The sequence below is a fragment of the Euprymna scolopes genome, chromosome 1 (genome assembly GCF_053919585.1).
Source record: "Euprymna scolopes isolate OS-2025 chromosome 1, ASM5391958v1, whole genome shotgun sequence".
NCBI classification, from domain to species: domain Eukaryota; kingdom Metazoa; phylum Mollusca; class Cephalopoda; order Sepiida; family Sepiolidae; genus Euprymna; species Euprymna scolopes.
Window position 1 is genome coordinate 138,872,088 of NC_136482.1, and position 25,000 is coordinate 138,897,087.

The window sequence follows — 25,000 nt, forward strand, 5'->3', positions numbered from 1 at the left end:
TCATTTTGTTTTATTCTTTTTTTTGGGGGGGGGGAGGAAAAGAGATTTAATTTTACTTCTGCACCCCTAGAGTAATAATTATCATACAAAAATTTTCTTGACAGAAATAATAAACTTGGAACATTCTTTTCGCGCGTGCACACACACACACACACACACACACACACACACACACACACACACACACACACACACACACACACACTTGCGTGTACATACACACAAGTTTTAACGGAGTTTAATCAATTTAAAAAATAAATAAAAAGGTTAAAACCCTTATCGTAAAGTCACGTTCGAGGCTAAAATTTTGATATGTTTGTTGACTCTCCCCATATCAAAATATATTGATGATAATCTATGATAAAAATTATTTAAGAGAACAGACTGAAAAAACATCTCATGTAAAAATTATTTGTTTAACGAATTTTAAAACTAAAGAAAAAATAGATTTAAGTGTTTAACTTTTTGACAAAAATTCACTTCTTTGGATGCTTATAAGAAAATATAAAAGTTAAAAGGAAATAATTTTACATGATGTTTTTTGTTTTGTAAAGAAAAACGACTGTAAAAAATCTCATTTAAAAATCATTTTGAAACGGGTGCATTTTTAACTTAAAAATTAAAGCCATGTGTGAATTAATAATTAAATACACTTTGACAAAAATAAAGCTTCACAGTATTTTCCAGGCAAATATATACTCCCTTTTAATGACATGTGTCAAATGTAAAATAATTTTTTTTATTTTTCAGAAAATAAAATACAACCATTTTTGGACTGGTTTTATAAATCCCCCAGCAATTTCTTTTTCTTTGAGAAATGAAACAGAAAATGATTATCCATTTTTTTTTTTTTTTTCATTTTCTTTCTTTGAAGATTGTAATGCTGTGTATGGAGCAGCCAATCCAGCTGCCAACATTGCCTTGCTTTTTATTGAAACCAACCGAGAGCTCTTTTTAGTATCCTCTCTGTTCCCTTAAGTGCAATTGTCTGGATCTTTTTTGCACTTGGTTCACCAGGAATATTAGTTAGGTAGGACTTCAGGTTTTTCTTCATAAGCCCTGTAGCACCTATAATAACTGGTATGATTGATATATCCTTAAGATTCCAGTTTCTTTTCATATCATACATGAGATCTTGATATTTGGTCTGTTTATCTCTTTCAGCTCTGTTCAGACCTCCATCATTAGGGACATTCACTTCAACCAAGGTTGCCACTCTTTCTGACTTAATAGTCATTACCGTGCCTGTTGTACTTAATTCTGTTACATCAGCCGGCCACATGACTTTTAGTGAAAAGCCCTTCCATTTACGTTGGCCGTGACAGAGCTGTCTTAGATTTCTGATGGTTAATCTTTTAAAGATCATCAAGGATAATGTTAGGGCAAAAAATGCTTATAACATCTGAAGAATATGGCAAGCTAATGAAATCCTCCAAACTATTTTACTTTTTTTAGGAACTAATATTTGTGATTCTATTTTATTTTACTCTGATTTTAGATATTTTGCATTTTAACGATTTGTCATGAACTTTTTAAAGAAAAATTGTAAAACATTTTTTTAATAGTGTTCTAAAAATTAGTTAAATGTTGCGAAGACATACTGGGATTATTAGGCAATATATGGAACATCAGAAATTAGGAACGAGTGATTTCTGGGAAATATATAGTTTGATGAATCAATCAACAACTAAAAAGGCTGAGCTACTTGCAAAGCAGTTCAGCCTAAAACTCCATCTAAGATCCCACAAACTGCTCCCTCCAAAGCTTCCCATTTCAGATAGAAAACTCACTCTTAGATAAGAAAATCATCATTGCTGTGATATCATAAAAAAACAAAAACTAGACACCTCCAGAGTGTGTAGGCCTGATTTCATACTTGCTGTACTAATCTGTAAATGTTTGGCTGAGCTAGTCTTTGTCCTTTTAACCTTGCCAAGTCTTATTTCTTTGATAATTGGAAATTCTACCTATCACACTACCATTGTATATATTTAGATTATTTTGTTTTAGAACAATTGAACAGAATACTTACATGTTCCAGGCTCATTGACTGTAATGATTCCATCAATTGTTAAATTAAAACAATCAATTCTTTCATTTGTTACAATCTCTTTCAATTCATCTTCATTTTCTTTCTTGAAAATACTGAATCCAATGTCATGTTTCTCTGTCTTGTATTCCCATCTGAGCAATAGAAAACAGAACAAAATCTTTTAATATAGCTTTATAAATATTATTCTGCACAAAATTTTAGAGCTATATAAGTGGTGGGACGATTAATCAGAATCGGCAGTGGAATCAGAAAAATTTTGAAGCCAAAAACCATCCTTTTAATTGTTTTTTTTATTTGATTTTTTATTTGATTCAAAACCTTCCACTGTTGATAGTAATGCTAAAATAATAAATATTTATTGATTTTAAAATACCAGTAAAAGTAAAATCTATAGATCACCCTCCACAAGTGTTTTTTACATTTGTGAAAATATATATGCATTTAACATGTGTTTTTATGGCAATTGGGAAAACATAACAACTCTATAGCTAAATATTTCCAGATTTATAATGAATCAGAATAGGTAATCGTATCAAAATCAGGAAAAATATTGGAATGGTCCCATCAACAATTATATATATATATATATATATATATATATATATATATATATATATATATATATATATATATATAAGTGAAAGTGTGTGTGTGTGTGTGTGTACATTTCCTTTCGCAATAACTCTGTTACTTTTCAGAACAGACTTGAAATTTGATATACGGGGTACTGAGATTTGGGAAAATCTATATGATCGGTTTTCGGTCAGAAATTTGGCTGTTAAAGGGTCAAAGTTCAACGATTTGACCTTTGAGAACTCTATCAAACTCCTCCGACAATTTTGGGTCTAAACACTTAAAATTTTAGATATAGGTTCCTTGGACATGGATCTAACTTGCTAGCTTGATTTGAGCCCAAAACAATAAATGTTAAGGGGCCATAATAGGGGTCAAAGTTTAAAAAATTGACCGTTTTTTTTTTGTTTTTTTTTTGCTCAGCATACACCTCCAAACACCCGGGCAACGCCGGGCTGAAATGCTAGTATATATATATATATATATAAAAGTCCCATTCACAATTTTTGAAAACCCATGTTCTTTTATTTTCTCATAAGAGTATATGTTACAGATCTGTTTCGTTGGCAATTTTCAACGAACAGTAAAAATATGTCATCGCTGTATTTTTGAATGTAGCAAACTGTTGTGGTCCTGTTTAGGGCGTCACAATATTAATGTGAAAGAGTCCTGGTGTTCAGTACGAGCGGTTAAACTATACGTGTGCTCTCTGCTCGATGACAGAAATGTCTACCTTACATAGTGCCAGACGAATCCATACTATCATAGATATAGGGATGTTAACTACCCCAGAACACAAACTCTTCAGACAATTCTATGGAGAAAAAACATATTCAAACACAATCTTTACATGTCACAAACAGTCAAAATCATACCTCTGCTATCGAGGGTGTAATTCTCGTTGTTGGTCGGGTCTCCATCTTTTTATTTATTTTCCCCTCCAGCCGTACTTTCGTATTTATAATTAATCCTTTTTATTTATTTATTTAATATAATTTACTTCCTTACATTTATTTTCTCCATTTATTAATTATTATATATTATTTTCAGTTTAAATTATTCTGTTTTTGGAAACTATAATATAATTAGAATGTGTTTTCCACTTGTTTGTCTGCCAATACTGAGACTACCGCACTTTCATATATATAATAATTGCTTATATTTATCTTATTTATAAGGAATAAATGGAGAAACAAATTTTAAGGGGTAATTTACCTCCTAAAATTTGTTTCTCCATTTATTCCTTATGGTATATTATTATCAATTTAAATTTCTCTGTATTAAAACTACAATATCTTTAGAATGTATTTGTTTATCTCTCTATGAGTAAACATTCTGTTTTGTTGTATATATGCTAGTTATTGAATCCAAGGGAGATCACTCTGATTTACTTTTCCTTATATATATTTTTGGTTAGTTATTCCCCTTTACTTATTTCTCATATATTAACATTTGCTGGCTATTTTGTGGATTGTTTTTTATGTTTCCTATATTTATGTATTTTTTCACCATTACATTTCTATAGTATCTCACTAAAAATTTCCTTTCTTCATATGATCTATCCTTGTTATCTATCTTACTTTCTAGTTATCTAATTGTCACATTTATGTTGCGTTTCTAAGCTATATAGATGTTATTATCAGTGCTTTACTGTCTTTATGAGTTTACCATCACCCATTTAACTGTTACTAAATTTGTTTAATCTAACCTTACATGTTTGGTATTTCTCATTATTTACTTTGGTTTTAGTTTGTTGATATTTCAAGAGTAGGTTTCACCATAATTTATATTCGATTTATACTTATAGAAGATTAAAGTATGACTTGTATACAAGTCATACTTTAATCTTCTTTTTATCTTTTTTCCCCCCCACCCTCCATTATATATATTTATTTACTTATTCGTTTATATGTCTTCTATTTTTGTTATTTTGTTTATTTAGTCTGGTCTGATGCGGGATAACAGGAATTTATTATTATGTTGGCAGCCCTGCACCACATCCAGGCGCTTATTTAATAAATCTTCCTTAGATACTAATATGTGATATGATTCAAGGATACATCTTTTCGATTTATTTGGTTTATACTTACTAGTCCTTGCTACTATGAACCATTTTATTTTATATTCAATTTTATTTCTATGGAGTTCTCTAATACATTCAAATAGTGTTGTTTATCTTCTTGCTTTTACTGATTCTAATATTCATTCCGCTATTACTACTATGATCGTTATTATTGTCATTCTCATTGTTATTGGTGTTTGTTTCACTATCTATCTGTAACTTGAAGAACGTTAGGTGGTTGCAGAATCTGTCTTTGAATTGGTATCTGTCGATCTGAAGTGTACCTTAATATTGTTTTCAGTTATGACCTTACATTTATAGACAATATCTGAAGTTAGGCATTTCCCTTCAAGTGGACATTTATCTGGGTTTCTGCAATTGCAGCTATTCTCATTATATTGTTTCTGGGTTTCCTTATCCCTATCTTTCCTGATTTAATTTAATTTTGCATTGTTGGAAATTATTACAATTTTGGTTAAGTTAGATGAAGCGGAGAAGGAAAGTTAGTAATGATTTTGCTTAGTTTACATTCTTGGGGGAAGTGTTTATTAGTAATTTGGTAGAATTCTTTCAGAATGTTATTTTTGATGTGGTCACTGTACGCCAGATTAAACCAGATATGGTTCCTTCCTTTGTTTTCCCCCTTGTTTTTTTTTTCTGCTGAATTAGATGTAGTTTTTTACCATTTTCTTTTTTCTTTTACTTTTTTCTTTACTAGTTCCATTACCTTATACAAGTTTTTGTTGTTTCAAAATATGGAAGGTCTAATATCGTTTACAAGCTACAAATACAAGGAAATTAAGTTATACACTTTAAACACAGAAAACATTATCATGACATTTGTTTTTAATTAGAATTAAATATTTTTTTAATGGAAATCGCCCCAGACAAGGCATGAAACCACTTGATGTAAGAAATCCCTCCAATACTACTTCAAGATCAAAAACCAACCAACAATAAGTTTGAGACAGAACACTGCAATTTTTTCCCCTTTCTCAGAAACATTGCTCATGAAATGTTAGGATTAAAGGACAAAATAAAGGAAGTGAAAGATACCAGGCTACTGAAAGTAAACTACTATCCTTCATCCAAATGTAATGTTATTTCATTTTTTTTCTACCAGTTTTAATTTTTCCATTGTTATTTTCATGAAAATTGTTAAGACAAAATTTTATAATTGATAAAAAAAAATGAAAATGAAATATTTCGGCATTTTAGCCTGAGAAGACAGCTCATTTAAAAGAAGGAAAACTGATCTCAAACATCCAATGCCTTGTGGTTATATCCAATTGTAGGAAAGGTTTTATTTGGAAACACTTTTTTTGTTTTCTATCGAAACCAATCCAGGCAGGGAGCAATAAAAACTCGTGGTTTAAGATTTTGAATATGTTTGCATAGTAGTTATATTGGTTATAGTAGTCACCTTCTTTTCTGATGAACAATCAAAGACCATCACTCAGGCGAGTTGACCATGTGACTGAGTCTTTTATTGGGGTGCAACTTCACCTGAGCTTTTGGCTCTGGGTCGACGAGAAAACAAGCAAGCCAACATGGCTACCTCCACACACAGCCTTCAAGGCAGTACACACATGAACTCTCCTACTCCCACAGGACTCTCTAATCTCTTGGTCCTGTCCATACATAGACGTATTCTCTTGCTACTGGCTTTAATATGCATCCATGAAAACTTTCTTTCAACAAGTCTGTCTATCATGATATCATTATGATTTATCAATGTTATTATCATATTGACTTTCCATGACTAATCCCTCTTTTTCTTACTGGTCAACAAACAAAGATAATCAATAAAGTTGTTATTAAATGTTAAAATGAGATTCTTGTCTTTCTACAAAAGATTTGGGAGTCAATACTAAGGAAAAATCCGGAGTTTGAGTCCCCAAGGCAGTCTGAGGCTTCATACACCAACATTCTAGCAACTCTTGCAATAGCACTGGAACTTTACCTTTCCAATGAACTATTCCCACTGGAATAGTCCATTGGAAAGGTAAAGATGGGGTGGGGGAGTCTGCTGCATGAGTAACAGCTTGCCTTATTTTTTTTTTACTTGGGAGTCACCACTTATCAAGGCCCGAAGGTTACTCAAGAAAAGGATTAATGAATGTAAGGTGGTAATGTAGTAATCGTTAATTATTATTTATGGGGACGGCTCAACAAGAACTTTTTTACATTGGATTTGAAGGCTACCATGTTGCATTCAACCGGGAAGCAGGTCAGCGGAACAGTGTTTCACAGGCGAGCAGTTTTGGGAAAGAAACTTTGTTCATAGGATCTGTGTTTAGATTTAGGCACAGATATAGTGGAGTAAATTGTTGATAATAGTTGTAGCTAGTCGAGTGCTTTTTAGTGAAAGTTTGGCAAGGGGAAAACATAGATTGGAGTTCAGTCGAGCATTTGCCATAAAAATAATGATAGAGCAGAGACAAGTTTGTAATGTCTCTTCTGTGGGAAAGAGGTTACAGGGAAAAGATAAGGGCAACACCTACCAGGTTTGGAAACTTCAAGTGGACATTTATCTGGCTTTCTCCGGGACTGTCAAGACAGGATAGGTAGTGCCGAATAGCTCCTGCCCAGATGTGGCAACAGCACTCCATTTTAGGATGTACCTGGCTCTTATATAAATGGAGGATTGCATCAGCAATGAGATATCTACTTATTTAACCAAGCATTGCATTTTGAGTGCAATGCCAAAGTTTTCTAAGACTGAAGATTATCACTGATTATAATTCATTACTTTTGAGTATGCATTTGCTTAAATAGTGAATATATCTTGTGATAATAATCCAACAAGAAATTTAGCAATATCAGCAAATACTTCTGCTATTTATCGTACAATTTCCCATAAATCATTTATAAATTAAAAAAAATTATTAAACCATGACAAATTTAACAAAGTACAAATTTCAACCAACTTACTGTAAAATACTTTCTGGATTTTCTATTTGAAATTCGATATATTTTTTATCACCACTGTTTAATTCAATTTTGGTCATGTTTTCGTATGCATCCGTGTTCTCAAGGAAGTAATTCTCAGGGACTGTCCCACCATAACAAATCTGCATAGAAAATAGAAAAAAAAAACACACCTGGATAGAAAAACATCTGGATTGATAGAAAACATCTGGATGGATAGAAAAACATCTGGATAGTAAATAAATATCAAATAAATTTCAACTGAAAAATAGTTTGTCAAATTCCTTGCAACAGTATTTACATGACAACATTTGTGTTACGTTACAGAAAGTCAGATAGCACCAAATAGGTTTGTCCCTCTTTCTCACACTTCAATACCACATTTACTATATGGGTTGAAACTATTTAAAATACTTCTAAATGATGAAAAAAAAATTTTTTTTTTATAAAAGTGTATTTTTTAAAACATATACAAAGTTTACTAGTTGCACCTATATGATGTTACAGAAAAATAATAATTGTGACTTGACTGTATTCGTCCATTCATAATTACTTTCTTGATTCACTCCACGTCTTAGTGTGTTGCCTTACTATATTCTCTTTATCTCTCATTCTCTTTCTCTATTCCTGTGCAGCATCAACACAAGATATCCAAACTTTTTTTATTTCAAGTTCTATTGCAATTTTTTTATATAGAAATCGCTCCAGACCAGATATAAAGCCACTTGCTGTAAGGAGTTAACAGGAACGAAAAATAATTATTGAAAAGACGAGGGATGCCTATTGGCCTTAATCTTAAGTAGGAGAAAAACAGTCAGCAGGAAGAGAGTTCTACAAGTCTGCAGTTCTTGGAAAGAAACTATGGAAATAGGAAGCTGTATTATAATAATGTATTAAAATAATGAATTGATGCGAGGGGGGGGCACTGAGTCAATGAGTCAAACGAGATGGAACAAAGGAAGCCGGGAATAAGTCAAAGGATTCTGAAGAACACATGCTACGATAGTATTTATAGAAAAGACTGAGACTAGCAACATAACAAATGGAGAAGATGCAGAAAAGAAGAAAAGGGATGAGCCAATCCAATTACAGGTATATTTCTGCACCTTATGAACAACTCTAAAATGAAACAGAAATTCCATAAATGGTTTTTCAAATCTAATATCAACAAATGTTTGCCAGAAAGCATTTCCATAAGTGTTTAAATTTTGTCCATTCTATTTACCATATTCAATCCTCTAATCATATTCTTCATCATTTCATTGGCAATTCATTCAACTTATTAATCCTTGTCTCCAAGAGATTTTGGCTTTCATAAATGTTGACTCAACAGTAAAAAGAAAAACTTTCTTTTGTGTAGATATCTCATATACCTATATTATAATGCCAATGATTTTTCTTGGTGGTTAGAAAATCTTGTAGCAAATTCTCTTTTTAACAACTTTTTCCCCAACACCTCCCACCTTTCTTTATTAAGTAGGTAGCTAATGTATTTAGATTTCTTGATTCTACTATTAGTCAGTGAGGCATATAATTTTCTAGCACTAGTGCACTTTAGTTAACCGGAAGTATGTTTTTTTGTTGTTTTAATTTTTGGAAGAGTTATACTAAAGAAAAGAGAAGATAACTAAAATTTTATGATCTTTTCAAAACTAAAATTTTATCATAATTCAAAATAAATTCAGTCAAAATGAAGTCACACGTCAGAAAACATTGATTGAATCAATTTAAAATAAAAAGAGTTTACAATAAGAGCAACAACATTTCAGATTAATATTTAAAAAAATTTACTAATAAAATATAACATTCTATATTTCAAAATAATTAATTTTAATATTGTAATAGAAAGTATTATTTGTGCAAGCGACCGTGCCTCGATTTGGCCTGTTAGATGGCGGGATTTGGAAGAGAAGCAGGAAAAATAAGAAATGTAATTTTGTAGATGGATTTTTTTTAAAGGTGCCAGTAATTTGCATATGAGGAGACATGTGGTTGAATAAAGGAATGGTATAGAGAGAAAAAAAGACTCGAGTTTAAGACAACCAAGAAAGAGTATTGGAAAAATTAATGTTGAATTCTGAGATTTTTGTGCCTGTTTGCTTTAGACGTTGTTTCATTCTTCGTATCGAGTTTACGATCAGTTGGCACTAAGAAAGAAAGAAAGAAAAGAAGAATACTGCAGCTTAGGGAAATAACTGAACGTTTCGTCGTGGGAGAAATACAAACACAACTTCGACGTCATTTGTTCTCAACTCAAAATAATTTAAGTGACTAAAATAGAAATTAATTCCCTGAAAAAATATTGTTTGGCAACGAAAAACAATCTTTCAAACAGTGTCTTTTATTTACTTTTATTTTATTTTTACATATAATCCTTATCTTCACGTGGTTTTGATAAGCAGTAATACAAAAAAAAAAAAAAAAAAAAAAAATGGACAGATTCGACATCCGTGTTTGATGGATCTGTCATCGAATGGGCTGAGAAGCTTAGAGTATTTGCACATTGTACAAAATAAAAGATACCAGACATATAAAATACAAGAGTCAAATATTTTGAAATGTTTGCAGTTGTTTTCATTTTTCAATAATTTTATTTGAAAAAGTTCAATTATGAGTTTTTTTGCAAAAGATAAAATCTATATAAATCAAACAGTAGATGTATGTATGTGTGTGTATCTATGTGAAATTATTTAACCGATAAACTCTTAAATTACTGATCACATAACACTGAAATTAACAGGAAATAGTAACAATACACCAGAGATGGTTTATAATGAATAAAATCTTTGTTTGGATGGATAAATAATGTGTACAGAAATATGTGGGCAAGTTGAAATACAAAATATTCATTTCAATTTGCTGATATATTTCTGTTACTTTTGCGCATGTGCAAATTCATTCCTAGCTTGTAGTGGATTAATTTTAAATCTTTCTTATCTATCTGTTGATAGCTCAAACGTGGCAAGAGCACTATATGTTTTGGTTTTGATTCTAGCTGATGGCAAGCAAGTCATTTATTTTTTTTTAACTTTTAGAAATCAGTACTATAATATACAATATTCAATAGACAATTAACTCTGTAATAATAAATACGAAATCTGCATGAATTAAAATATATTTAAGCGTATTTTACGACCGAGTAAGGCAAGCCCCCCTCCCTCCGTCCGGTAGTTCTCTAATAAAATAAGTCTTAAAAGTATAAACATGATTTAATTTTGGATTATCTTCTCTTTTACCTAGTATAACTCTCCTAAAAATGAAAAAAAAAATGCTTCTGGTTAGGTAAAGTGCACTTGTACTTATTTTCTTTACCAAGAATTTTAGACAAAAATGAATAGTTCTTTTTCTTCTTCATACCATAGAAACACATTTGGGATTGCCATCGGGATCGGTTTTCTTGCCCCCCAAATAGGCAGGTAGTTCTTCCATGTCGATATATTCAAGCAAAGTCTGTTGATAGTCATCTAAGAAGAAGAAAAAAATAATTAAAAACAAAATCAATTTATTTTCAACCCATAATTTGATTTTTATGTTTTTAAAATGTTTTTTTTTTTTTTTTTGGCACAACATTCCAAGTCATCATATAATTATGCTTAACTGGTTAACAAGTAACACTTCACTATATTATTTAAAATGTAGTAAGTTATATCAAAAGTGTTTGATTATCATTTAGAAAGTACTAGTAGGAAAACATGACGTTGCCCGGGATTGAATGATGATCAACAAATGTTTCACACTTCCATATTTTTTGTCATTGAAATCGATAAAATCGCCCTTTTTTTTCAATTAAATCGATTGATCACCTGCAAAGGAAGCTTCACATGCCTCCTTGCAAGAACTTAGTCCAAAATACTTTGTAGTTTACATTGTACTGTAGAGAACCCACTATTGATTTTATAAAAAAATTTTTTATAATGGCTTGAATTTAAGTTTAAAATGAAAAAGTTCAGTTGTGCTCTAAATAGAAACATTCATTTTGAACTCGCCCCTGTCATATCAAAGAACCTACTGTTGATTTTATATGCCAGGCCTTCATGCTTCTGTGGTAATAAAACTTATCAAAGGCATTTGTGATGTATGAGATGTTAACTTTCGTTAAAATCCTCTGTTTCTTCTTTCATCGAATTGTTTCGATTATCTATTATTTTCCGTTATTAAATACGATCCACTACAAAACCTCTTTAAGAACACTGTAAACACTAAAGTACATTTTCGTGAAATTTCAAAAAATATTGGTCCAGCCGTTTAGTAGTCCATAAGAAAAAACTTGCGCGCACGCGCGCACACACACGCGCGCACACACACACACACACACACACACACACACACACACACACACACACGAGTTTCTTTTATATAACATCTAACGTAACAATAGAGATAAAATTTTTACTTGAAACATTAAATTATTTGAGTCTCAAATGATCTAAGGGAGATAACTCAAACTTAACTGATTGCCTACGCAAAAAGAAAACTACAAATTTGACTTGAATTATTCGATCAACATTGTTTTATTTATTTATTTATTTTTTTGCTTAAGAAAAAATTTAAATGGATTGGAACAAAAAGAAAATTTATTAATATTATCTTTCAGTTTAAAAAACCCCACAAGCTTAAAATAAATAAAACTTAAAAAAAAATTAATATCAGGCTTAACCGGCAATCTTAGCTTACAAACTTAATTAAATTGTTAGACACAAGTGCTAAGTGCTTAGTAATTAAAATGAATAAAAGTTGCATTGAATAATAGGAACATTTCTTAGTTTACCGTGACGAAAGAAAAAAATAGTGTCAATTATTATTATTATTATTATTATTATTATTATTATTATTATTATTATTATAATAATAATAATAATAATAATAATAATAATAATAATAATAATTTCAAAAATATTTAGTTTATGCTTGCAAAAAAAAAAACGTAAATGTTTTAAAATAAACAAGCAACAACACGTAAATGTTTGGAAAAATAAAACTTAAATATGCTTGCAAAAACAAACAACAAAAAAACGTAAATATGTTTGAAAAAACAAAAAACAAAACTTAAATATGTTTGCACCCCCCACCCCAAAAAAATCAAACCATGTTTAAAATTAAAATATAACAAAAACATTTATTTTTATTTCAAGGGTGGCATTATATACATTTTGTGCTTCCGTAACTGGGTGGACAGACAGTAACGCCACCTATAGTCAAACGGAGGAAACAGGCTCTCTCTTTCTTCACGATTACCATTATTATTATTATTGGAACGATTTGCATCTTCCTGTAGTCTTTTCGTTTTCATTATTTAAAAAAATATTTTTTAACTAAATTATCACTATTTGAAATTTATCAGATTTTATCAAAAGCGTTTGATACTCATTTTAATTTAGCTGAATATTCAACTTTGGCCTTCGGAACAAGATCAAAGTGTAGTATCTGTTCTTGAGATGCTGCACTTCTATTTCTTGTTCTCTTTCGGTGGAGGAGAAATCCTTCACGACTGAGACAATTTTAATTTTTGTACCTTTTCTCTACGTTAAAAAACGACCCTGGTGTCTAACTCTGTCTCGTGGGGAGGCATAGTAAATAGGTACAATAAATATGATCAACGGGGGATAACTCAAACAGAACTTTTTACCCATAAAAAAATTAAGAGTTAACTTGCTCACGAATTATTAATTATTCATTGTATTTTTTTTTCGTAACAATAAAATGAATATTGTTTTCATCCTTAAAATAATTTTTCATTGAATTATATTCGTGATAACACAAATACGCAATCATGAAGAAATACTAATTCACCTAAGGGGCGTAACTCAACTTTTTCTACAAGACTTTTTTTTTGTAAATACGATAATTTGGGATATAAGAAAACAAAGATGAGACTATTTTTTTTTTTTTTTTTACACAAAAAATATTGTTTCTCCAACTACTTTATTTAATGTAAGAAAATTTGGTGCTTCTACACTTTATTGCCGAAATTGGAGACGCCAAAAAAGTAAATATAAATATACAAAAAAAATGTAAATATAATAGATAGTTTTCTTGAGTTTTTAATTTTAATTAATCATTTTTTTTTTTACATTTTTTTTCTTACATGTACTCAAATGTTTAGTTTAAGAAAAATTACTACACTGACAACCATGAAGTTAATTCTGAAAAAAAAAAAAAAAATGTAACTTGTGACTCTTTTGTCTCCTGATTTTTCGTCTGCGAAAATTTTAATCACGTGATTACGGCGTAGCAAGCATCAATAAAATAAAACATTCATTCAAGTGCCGCTTGTTATTGATTAAGCTGAATACGATATTAAAAATCACTTACTTATGCACTTATGTTACCGGGCTGGCAAGTGTATTGTAACTATTCTGTACTTTAACCTAACAATTTAATAAATATCGTAAAACTTGAATTTTATATATATATATATATATATATATATATATATATATATATATATATATATATATATATATACTTCAGAATAGTTTTTATTTAACAATCAGTTGTTTTGTAGATTTACAAAATATTACTGGCAGTAATATTCTATAAGTTATCCCATCTAAACAAGAATTGCTCGATATGCAAGATAGAGCAAATAAATTAAATTGTAATTCAATGAATTTCAAAAAACTCTAATTGAAATGAAATGAAGTGGTTGAGTTTCATATCAAAGAATTTTTATTATTCTAAGCAAGATAAAGAATGCTTAAGAAAATTAATCTCCTTAACCTATAAGGGTTTCGATGTCTACCATCTCATCAGAGGAGAGAAAATATTAGCAAATAGTTATAAAGGCATGCACCCTATTAAATATATATATATATATATATATATATATATATATATATATATATATATATATATATATATATATATATATATATATATATAATCATTTTATAATATACATTTTTTGGAGGGCGGGGATTGACTACCCGAGATAAATGACCGAACACTATACCGTAATCAATAATCACATGATTAACATTTTAGCAGATGAAAATTAGGAGTCAAAAAAGTCACGAGTGCCAAAAAAAATAGTTGCATCTTAATAAATTTATTTTTATATTTATTTACATTTTTTGTTACATTAAATAAAATAGTTGTAAAAACAGCATTTTCTTGTTTGATACAAAAAATAATCGCATCTTTCATGATTGCCATTAACGTATTTTCATATCTTAGTAAAAGTAGAATTGTCCAGAAATAATATATTTTCATCCAACAAAAAAAAAAAACAAAAAGAAAATTAATAAACTTTTGTTCAGCACGTTTTGGTGTATGATAGCATGGGTCTTATTCTATATATAAGTACCATAAAAAACTGTCTCCCTTACAACGAATAATAATTTTTTAAAAATCTGTATGAGTTTTTAAAATGTGCAAACAAATAGAAATTAAAAACTAAAATAACTTCAATGCATCCCAGGTAATGCCAAGTCGATACAGTTTACAAATGTATGAAAATATTGTGAAAACAACAAACAAAAAATACCAGTAAAATTATCTATTTCAAATAAGAATGTTGGTTTTTCAATTACTTTATTTTTTACTAGCAGTTCAGCCCGGCTTTGCTCGTGCCCTATGTACTGTTCATAACTTTATGTGCAAATGTTTATATCAAAAAGTGTGCATATGCGTGGTAATGCCTTTCTATATAATATGCTTTCTCAACTACCATAGAGAAAACTGGTAGAGACTGCAAACGTGAAATGTTTTTAAAACTTTGACCCCAATTTTAATCTCTTAACATTTATTATCTTCAGCTCAAATTAAATTAAAATGTTTCACCCATTTCCAAGTAATCTACATCTAAAATTTCAAGTGTTTAGGCCCAAAATTGATGAAGGAGTTTGCTAGAGTTTGCAAAGATCAAGTCTGTAAACTTTGACGTCTTGCCAGCTAAATTTTCACCCAAAAACTGATTAGAAAGCTTGCTGCATGTCTGAATATCCTTTATATAAAATTTCAAATGTTTAGATGAAAAATTGGCTTAATAGTTTGCTAGAGACCGCAAAAGTAAAATCTTTTGAACTTTGACCCCCTGGAAGCTGAAAATTTCAGCAAAAAACGATTAAAAAGCTTGCCCTATCTGATTACACTTTATGTAAAATTTCAAATGTTGGCTGAGTAATTTACTGTAGACATTGAACTAACAATTCTTTTCTTTTCTTCCAATTTATTCCTGAAATAAATGATTGAAAAATAATCAGTTAAAAGTCCATCCTGTGTTTGTCTATATCTTTCCCGCCATCATAATAATTTATATATTGAAAATTGACAGAGTTATTGCGTTGGAAAATGTACACACACACACACACACACACACACACACACACACACACACACACACACACACACACACACACACACACACACACACACACACACACACACACACACACACACACACACACACACACACACACACACACACACACACACACACACACACACACACACACACACACACACACACACACACACACACACACACACACACACACACACACACACACACACACACACACACACACACACACACACACACACACACACACACACACACACACACACACACACACACACACACACACACACACACACACACACACACACACACACACAGAGACGGTCACTTTTATATATATATACTAGCATTTCAGCCCGGCGTTGCCCAGGATTTTGGAAGTGTATGTTGAGCAAAAAAAAGAAAAAAAAAAGCGGTCAATTTTTTTTAACTTTGACCCCTATTATGACCCCTTAACATTTATTGTTTTGGGCTCAAATCAAGTTATTAAGTTAAATCCATGTCCAAGGAATCTATTTCTAAAATTTCAAGTGTTTAGACCTAAAATTGTCGGAGGAGTTTGGTAGAATTCTCAAAGGTCAAATCGTTGAACTTTGACCCCTTAACAGTCAAATTTCAAATCGATTGCAAAGATTTTCCCAAATCTCAGTACCCTGTATATCAAATTTCGAGTCTGTAGGCTTAAAATTGACAGAGTTATAGCGTATGGAAATGTATACACACACAGAGAGACACAGACACGTTCACGTTTATAGATATAATCGATAGATTAAACAAAGATATACACGTATACATAAATATATATGGAAACAATTTTGTGTTTACTGTAAACTTTTTACACAAATATTATGCAAGTATAAATCATGTAGAATATCGGCATGAATATAATTACACGTAATAGTTAACTAAAGAAGATCATCCCATAAGAAAACCGAAAAAACTAATAGGAAATTAATTAAAATGAATGTGTAAAAGAATATGCAAATTAGCTAGTGAATGCATTCCACAACCCATATATAAGAAAATTGTATTTTCTTTTTAAATAAATAGAAAAGAAGGTTTTTAATATGAATATCAATACACACAAAGGAAAAACGAATTTATAGGAGTATAGATAGATAGATATAGCTAAAATGGTAATTAGTAAAAACCTGAAAAAATTGCTCAATACTATTGCAGAGCAAATATATATTTTTTTAATTACCATTTTATCTACTTAGTTAAACATTAGAATTGAAATCTCCCCCCTCTATTTTTTGCTTCTTCTAATATCGTTTTTCCAATCATAATAACCATATCTGTAAAGTCTGATGAAGTTACTGGATCGTTAATACGATTCAGTAACCGAAACATGTGTAACTAAGCAGATAAAATGGTAATACACACACACACACACACACACACACACACACACACACACACACACACACACACACACATATATATAAAATAAAAATTACAATTAAATTTACCAAAATGATCCAAGATGGTAAAACTAAAGTATATTATAAATATTAAAGAATTAATATTTATAAAGTAATCTCAACCAGATGTAAAAGCTCGATAAAACCAAATAGGAGATAGAGCTTATAATAAGAGCAAATAGTTAATAAAACATGTTAAAAAACACTTTGAAAAAGAGTTAAAAACAAATTTAATCTGAAAAGGAAACTCTTAATAAGACGGTAGGAATTAGCAAACATTGCTAAGTTAGGTCTGTGACTTACCTGCAGTTTCACCAAATACTTTTGTATACGAAATCCGATCCCGCATTTTGCTAATTCCTACCCTCTGATGAGAAGGAAAGTATTTCTTCGAAACTCCGCGGATTAAGGACTATCTACTTATAAGTGTTTCCTTTTCAGATTTAATATGTTTTTAACTCTTTTTCCAAGTGTTTTTTAACATGTTTTATCAAATATTTTCTCTTATATATATATCTTATCTTATCTATATCTTATATATATATATATATATATATATATATATATATATATATATATATATATATATATATATATATATACTAGCAGGGAGACCCAACGTTGACCAAGATTGAATGATGATTAGCAAATATATTTTTATTAAAATTATTATTATTATTATTAATTATTTATTTATAAATTATTATTATTATTGATTATTTATGACCAACACTCCTATATTTTATTGTCATCAAAATCTGTGAAATCACCCGGGAGGAAGCTTCACATACTTCCATACAGCAACTTAGTCCAAAATAAATGTTATTCTACACTGCACTCTAGAGAACCTAATGCTTCTTTTATTAAATTATTTTATATAAACTTCTTTTCAGTTAACAAAAAAAAAACAAAAAACAAAAGAAACATTAAGAAATTTACGTACAGGGTTTGAACCTATAGACCATTCCATGCAAAAAGAAAAAAAAACAAAAAAAAACACGTAAATTTTCAAGTCTTATGAAATTCTTTGCAGCTACTGAAAAAAAATTAAGAAATTTACATGCGGAGTTTGAACCTACAGACAACGTCATGCAAAAAAAAAAAAAAAACAACAGAAAAACAACTATCAACTTAGCCACAGTAGAATTTTCATGGCCCATTGTTCTATCATTGTTGCTAAGTGATGACATGGAAAAAAAGGGTGAGGTAAGGGGAATAGGAGGTAAAAGAAAAATGATAAAAAGATTTCACATGAATGGATAGTCCGGTGAAGGGTAAAAAATCCAAGAATTCCCCTTACCTCACCCTTTTTTTTAACCAAGTAAGATCTGTGACTTACTTGTAGTTTCATTAAATACTTTTACATGCAAAATCCGATCCCGCATTTTGCTAATTCCTGCCCTCTGATGAGAAGGAGAGTATTTCTTCGAAACTCCGCGGATTAAGGACTATCCACTTATCTTGTGCTTCCTTTTTAAAATTAAATATGTTTTTAACTCTTTCTCAAGATGTCTTTTAACATGTTTTATTAATCATTTGTTCATATATATATATATATATATATATATATATATATATATATATATGTATATATATATATATGTTTGGAGGTACAGAATTTGAATACAGTTTTGAAAATAATAAGCGGAAGTTTCTCGAGAGCTCTTTCGGCTATCATCTCATCAAGAGAAAATCGATAGCGTACAAAATAATATTATATCGAAAATAAAGAGTTCTAATGGGGAACTTATTGAATGTGCCAAAAGTACGGAGATACTAATATAAATTTATTAACTTTTAAAAACGATTAAACTATTGGAACAACGAGGGGAGAAAAAAAAAAAATTAATACTTTGGTACATAGAGCCCTCATGATTTGTTCGCCTAACAGATTAGACGCCGAACTCGATAAGATCAGGGAAATATTCATCAATAATGGTTATCCTGTTGACCTTATTGATGCCTGTATTTTCAAAAAGGTTGCGGATTTTAAATCCCTTAAAAAGTTTGGACCCTTGAAATGCTCGGTTTATTTAAAATTACCGTGGATTGGGGAAAAGAGTAATAGACTTTCCAAACAGATTCGCAGAAGTATTTACGACTGCCTTGTGTTTGGTATATACTACGAGACCTGCTTTTCCGTCTTTTCGCAAGGATAGTTTGCCTTACATCCAAAATAGTAATATTGTATATCAATTTAGATGCCAGTGCGATGCTGGTTATGTTGGGCGAACACCCTTGCACCTTTTGACTCGCATAAACCAGCATGTTCCATCGAAGATCAGACAAGGGAGGATGGGGTCTGGTGGTCTCCCTCCTTCTGCAGCCTTGGACTCTGCTATTGGCCAGCATTTGGTTGACAACCCGTGCTGTGCCGATAGATATAAAATAGAATGGTTCGAGGTGCTACATAGAGCGGACTCCAGAAACCATTTAAGGATTTTGGAGTCTGTCTCTATTGCGTTACTTCAACCTTCTTTGTGCCGGCAAAAGGAAACATCCAACGCATTGTTTTTCTTTGGGAACTTTGAATTTTTTCTCCCGTTCTTTTTTTTTCTCCCCGTTGTGCCAATATTTTAATCGTTTTTAAACGTTAATAAATTTATTTTAGTATCCCCGTAGTTTTGGCACATTCAATAAGTTCCCCATTAGAACTCTTTATTTTCGACATAATATTATTTTGTACGCTATCGATTTTCTCCCGAAGAGATGATAGCCGAAAGAGTTCTCGAGAAACTTCCGCTTATTATTTTAAAAACTATATATATATATATATATATATATATATATATATATATATATATATATATATATATATATACACACAATAATATAAAATATATGTACATTTGAGATGGAAGCGGTATGAGAACGATAAAAATATATCTCCGGGCAAGTCTAGTGATTTAATAAATTCTTTCTGTCACCAAACTGTGTTTGTTTTGGTGATTTTCTGGACAACAGCAACTCATCTTATTACTGTTGTTATGTTTTTTGCTCGTAAAATATTTATTATGGATTTGCGTGAAAGTATATGCAGTTAACTACTTTTGGTCAAAATATCAGCTATTTACGTTGTAAGCTAGGTTTGGTATAACACTGAATGTGATCACAATGTTTACTATCACACGTTTCATTGTTGTCATGGAAATTGAGAAAAACGCTGTTAATGCTTTTGTCTTCTAAAATGCCTTGGTTTCCTTACATAAAAGTATGCTAACAAAGAATCTGATGCTTTAAGCTACACAAGAAAGAAAACCTTACATGAATATATTTCACGGTTCGGATTCTATGGCATTTTGAAAGTTGCTAAACTTTAACAGCGTTTTTTCTCCGTTTTTTGTTTGTGGCGCTTACCGAGTTATGACATTCAACGGCTCATTTGAGATGTAGCGAAGTCATTTGCCTTTTTTCCTTTTTTTTTTTTTTTTTTTTTTCATTATTATTAAAAATAATAACTTATGGAAAGACCCTGGCTGTTTCAACATGCGAGTCTTAGTTCAAAAACTTCTGCGTATGAAGATAAAAGAAAAAAAATTTGTCTGAACTTACTTCCTAAGACAAATATCTTTTGTTTCATTGAATCGCTGATGAGAGGTTGAGCCATTTTGTAAAGAACTGGTAACAATTTGGGCGCTGAATAAAAAAAAATAAATAAGCTAGACAAAAATCAAAGGAATTTTTAAATACGGATTAAATTAAAATTTAATTTTTAAATACGGATTAATTTCAATTTGAAAAAGAAAAGAAATTATAGAAGATTTTGTTGTAAACGTTAGGAAGTATAAAGCCAACTATGTACCAATATATGGAGTATTGCTACCACATTTGGGCTGGTGCATCTGCTACTAGTTTCTTACTGACAGCGTTCAAAAAAGAATCGTCAACTTAATAGGCTCCATACTGTCAACCAAACTCCAATCTCTGTCTTATCGTCAAAATGTTGCATCTCTGTGTCTGTTTAACAAGTATTTTTATAGAATGTGCTCCGACGAATTCCAAGCAACCCTCAACGTAAATATTCCTGATTAACCCAACAAGCAGTAAAATCCAATCCCTACACAGAATAGATGCTTGAAAGCCTTCTACTCAAATAGTTTCTTCCCTTGAACTGCTAGACTTTCAGGTCCCTGCTTCCTTGTTTTTACTGACATGCACAAGTTCAAGTGTAATGTGAACAGCCATCTTACCGACCAACTCCTCACTTTTCTTTATCCGTTTTCAAAGTTATATATATATATATATATATATATATATATATATATATATATATATATATATATATATATATATATATATATATATACTGTTTTTGGAAAAGAATTCCATCAAAGTGCTCGATTAAATTCAAAATGAATTAGAGGAACCAAACCAGCAACAGAACAAAAAAGTCATAAGATGCTGATTTATATGAAGTATCTTTTTTATGGAACTTGCTCCGGACAAGGCATGAAACAACTTGATGTAAGGAGCTAAAAAATACTACTTCAATGGTAAAAAATTTGCAAACGATAAGTGTTAAATGAAATAGATTTTGACTAAAAAAAAACAAACACTAATTTTTTCCCCTTTTGCAAAAATATCAGTCATGGAATATGAGGACTAAACAACAAAATAAAGAAAGCAGAAGTTATGTGGTTGTTGAAAGTAAACCCAAGGTCTACTTTCTACTGTCTTAAGCCACTTGTCCAACAAAAGGGGTTGATCTGCGGTATAACAATATGAAACAAAAGTTTAATGTTTGAATTACTTACCATTAATCAAAAATAATCGTTTCATCATTTCTGGATAATTGTCTTCTAAAATCCGTGAGAGGTAAAGATTAAAATCCAAACCTAAAAATGAAAAGAATTCTTTATCATCTTTGACCATTTTAGGATTATTACTAGAAGAGTCCCAGAATGGATAAAATTCCCTGAATAGAACAGTTTGTTTTTCCTTACAAAGAGATACAGAACTAATTATATTAAACCTTATATCTACAATCCTTATTTCAATTTTGATCAAAATCGATTACATGATTTTGAATCTAGATAATGTCTAAAATTTTAAAGGTCTTAAAGGAAAAATCGAAATTCAGTGTAACTTGCTTAATCGGTGTCTAACAACTATGGATCAAATGTAATGCAAATCTGAAAGGTTGTGTTCATATTATGCATCCTAAAATCCCTTTAAAATAAACTAAAATTTTAATATTATTAATTAAATATTGATATTTACTGTTAAAATTTCACAAAAATCAGAATTATCAAAAGTTTCATGAAACACTTCAATCTCCTTTTTACTCATTTTGCATAAGACTAAATTAAATATAACCCACATTACGACCTCTAACGTCATAATGATCAATTAATATGTTTAAGAGTGAATTCGTTACATGCAAATATATAAACATATAGACATACCTAGATTTAATCATTACAAAACATTTAGAAGTCTTTTTTTTTAATTAATAATTTCTATTATGGGCATTTGGAAACACATGTCGGGGTCACTAGAAGAGAGGGAAAGGGGTTTAATCAGCAACTACTCGATTCAATGATGGGCATCCTTAGTTATTTTAATTAGATCAGGCGGCTGCGTTCGTGGGTGAATGGAAATTAAAAATTTAACTAAGAAAAAAAAAGAAGAAAATGAAAAGGGAGGGATTCGTAGTCGACCCATCCGCGATTCGTTACTATGGTAACAAGTCAATATATTTTAGACGTTTTTAGCTAAGTTAAATCTATAATAATAATTGTAATATTTGTTGAGAAAAATATAGTTTCAATCAAAATTGAAATTAAATATAAGAACTTAATCTTAATAGCACTTTTAAGTTTATTATGAGAAGCCCAAGATTCTAAATTTGATATAATGATAAGTTTCATCTGATTTACAAATATTATATAATAGTACTCAGTACTGGAAATGGTTTTTATGCCAATTACTAAAAAGTAACTGATTTCCCGATGACAATCATTAGTAAAGATATCAAAATATGCTAAAAAGGACAATAAAAAAAAAACTCTCTGTGGTTCAAATAAGATTGAAGAACTATGAAGGGCAATACTATTGTAAGACTCTGTACTCTTATCTTCCACATCATGGGAAATTCAGAAAACGAGACTATTATCAATTATCTCAACTCGCTCTGCTTTTATGTAGTTCATATGTTAGTAATCTGCCTGGCCTTCGACTCAAATCAAAGTGTAGTATCTCTCTTTATTTTAGTTCAGACGCTGAGATATCTTTCTTGACTAAGGTAATTTTCTATTCTTACTCCCAATCAAGAGTGACTGTTTTCGGGAAGTTGAGTTTTTCCCCACATTAAAAACTGATCTGATGTTTAACTCTGCTCTCACTGAGAATTTCCTTTATTTTTGAATACTAAGCTTCTAATACAACAAATATTGGTGAAGTTAAACCATAAATAAACAAAGTAAAAACATAAGTATAGGGGCCAGCAAAAAATAAATAAATAAAACAAAAAACAAAGAGCACACACAATGCTTAAAGAAAACACTGCAGATAAATGTCGAGAAAGAAAAAGATAATGAGAGGAATTATTTTGTCAAAATGTGGACGTGTCCCTTAATCCTCCGGGGGGTCGCGGAGGCACTGCATTATTTCATGCAACGTGTCTTGGGAAAAAATAGCCTGGCAACGCCCATCTCTCTTCAGGCTCTGAGCACATACAGCACCTGTTATTACAAAATGGTCATCTATTTTATTATTGGCCAGATTCAATGTCGCTTATATATATATATATATATATATATATATATATATATATATATATATATATATATATATATATATATATACTAGCAAAAGTACTCGTCGTTGACTGGGTTCAAAAACAGCCTACAGAAAATGGACTCTGATTTATGGAAGTATGATAGGTTATGAAAAGGAAGAGTTGTAAAGAAATAGCTTCGAATTTGGGGGTATCAAAACCAAAGCAAAATATGATGAAAGTAAAAATAAAATGGATAAACCCCATAATTTATTATACCATACCCGTTCACACTGAAACACTTATCACAATATTCTGTGGATCTATATTAAAAATCCTTGTTAAACTTTGTGACATATTTCCATTCTATGGAGGTCAGGCGCGAACGAACACCCCATAATTTTATTATACCATATTTCTTCAAACTGAAACATAATTATCAAAGTATACTTACACAGATAGATATGAAAAGTCTTTATTAAAATTTGTGCCTTTTTCCATTCTATGGAGGCCACAATTTTATTATACCATCCCTATTTTAGTTAAAACATACTTATCAAAGTATTATTATGTACATCTATATCAAAAACACTTGTAAACGTTTTCTTTTTAATTTTTTAATTTTTTATTTCCATACTTTGTAGACCAGGTGCATACACAAACCCCACAATTTTAATGAATCATCATTATGCCAGATCAAACATACCCATTCCTGTGTCTCGATATATCTTCTATCATTATATATGATCATTTTTCTATAATAGTCAACCATATAGGAGCCTATTCGTGACCAGACACACACACAGACGTTCAGCTTTATATTATACTAGCATTTCATCCCGGCGTTGCCCGGGTGTTCGGAGGTGTATGGTGAGCAAAAAACAACAACAAAAAGTGGTAGTAGGAAGGCAGGCAGGCAGGCTCGAATCCATATCGT

General features: G+C 30.5%; 1 protein-coding gene across 8 annotated transcripts in view; it reads right to left on the reverse strand.

The window, feature by feature from the left end:
- LOC145273340 (retinal-binding protein-like) overlaps positions 1–25,000 on the reverse strand; it is a 381,653-nt gene that overhangs the window by 10,981 nt on the left and 345,672 nt on the right. For all 8 annotated transcript variants that reach the window (XM_080127073.1, XM_080127071.1, XM_080127171.1 and 5 more), the window contains 5 exons: positions 22,100–22,180; positions 20,898–20,981; positions 10,977–11,083; positions 7,623–7,762; positions 2,033–2,184 (listed from right to left, as the gene is read on the reverse strand). In XM_080127073.1, the coding sequence (XP_079983199.1) occupies positions 2,033–2,184; positions 7,623–7,762; positions 10,977–11,083; positions 20,898–20,981; positions 22,100–22,180 (564 nt within the window). The remainder of the gene's footprint in view (positions 1–2,032; positions 2,185–7,622; positions 7,763–10,976; positions 11,084–20,897; positions 20,982–22,099; positions 22,181–25,000) is intronic.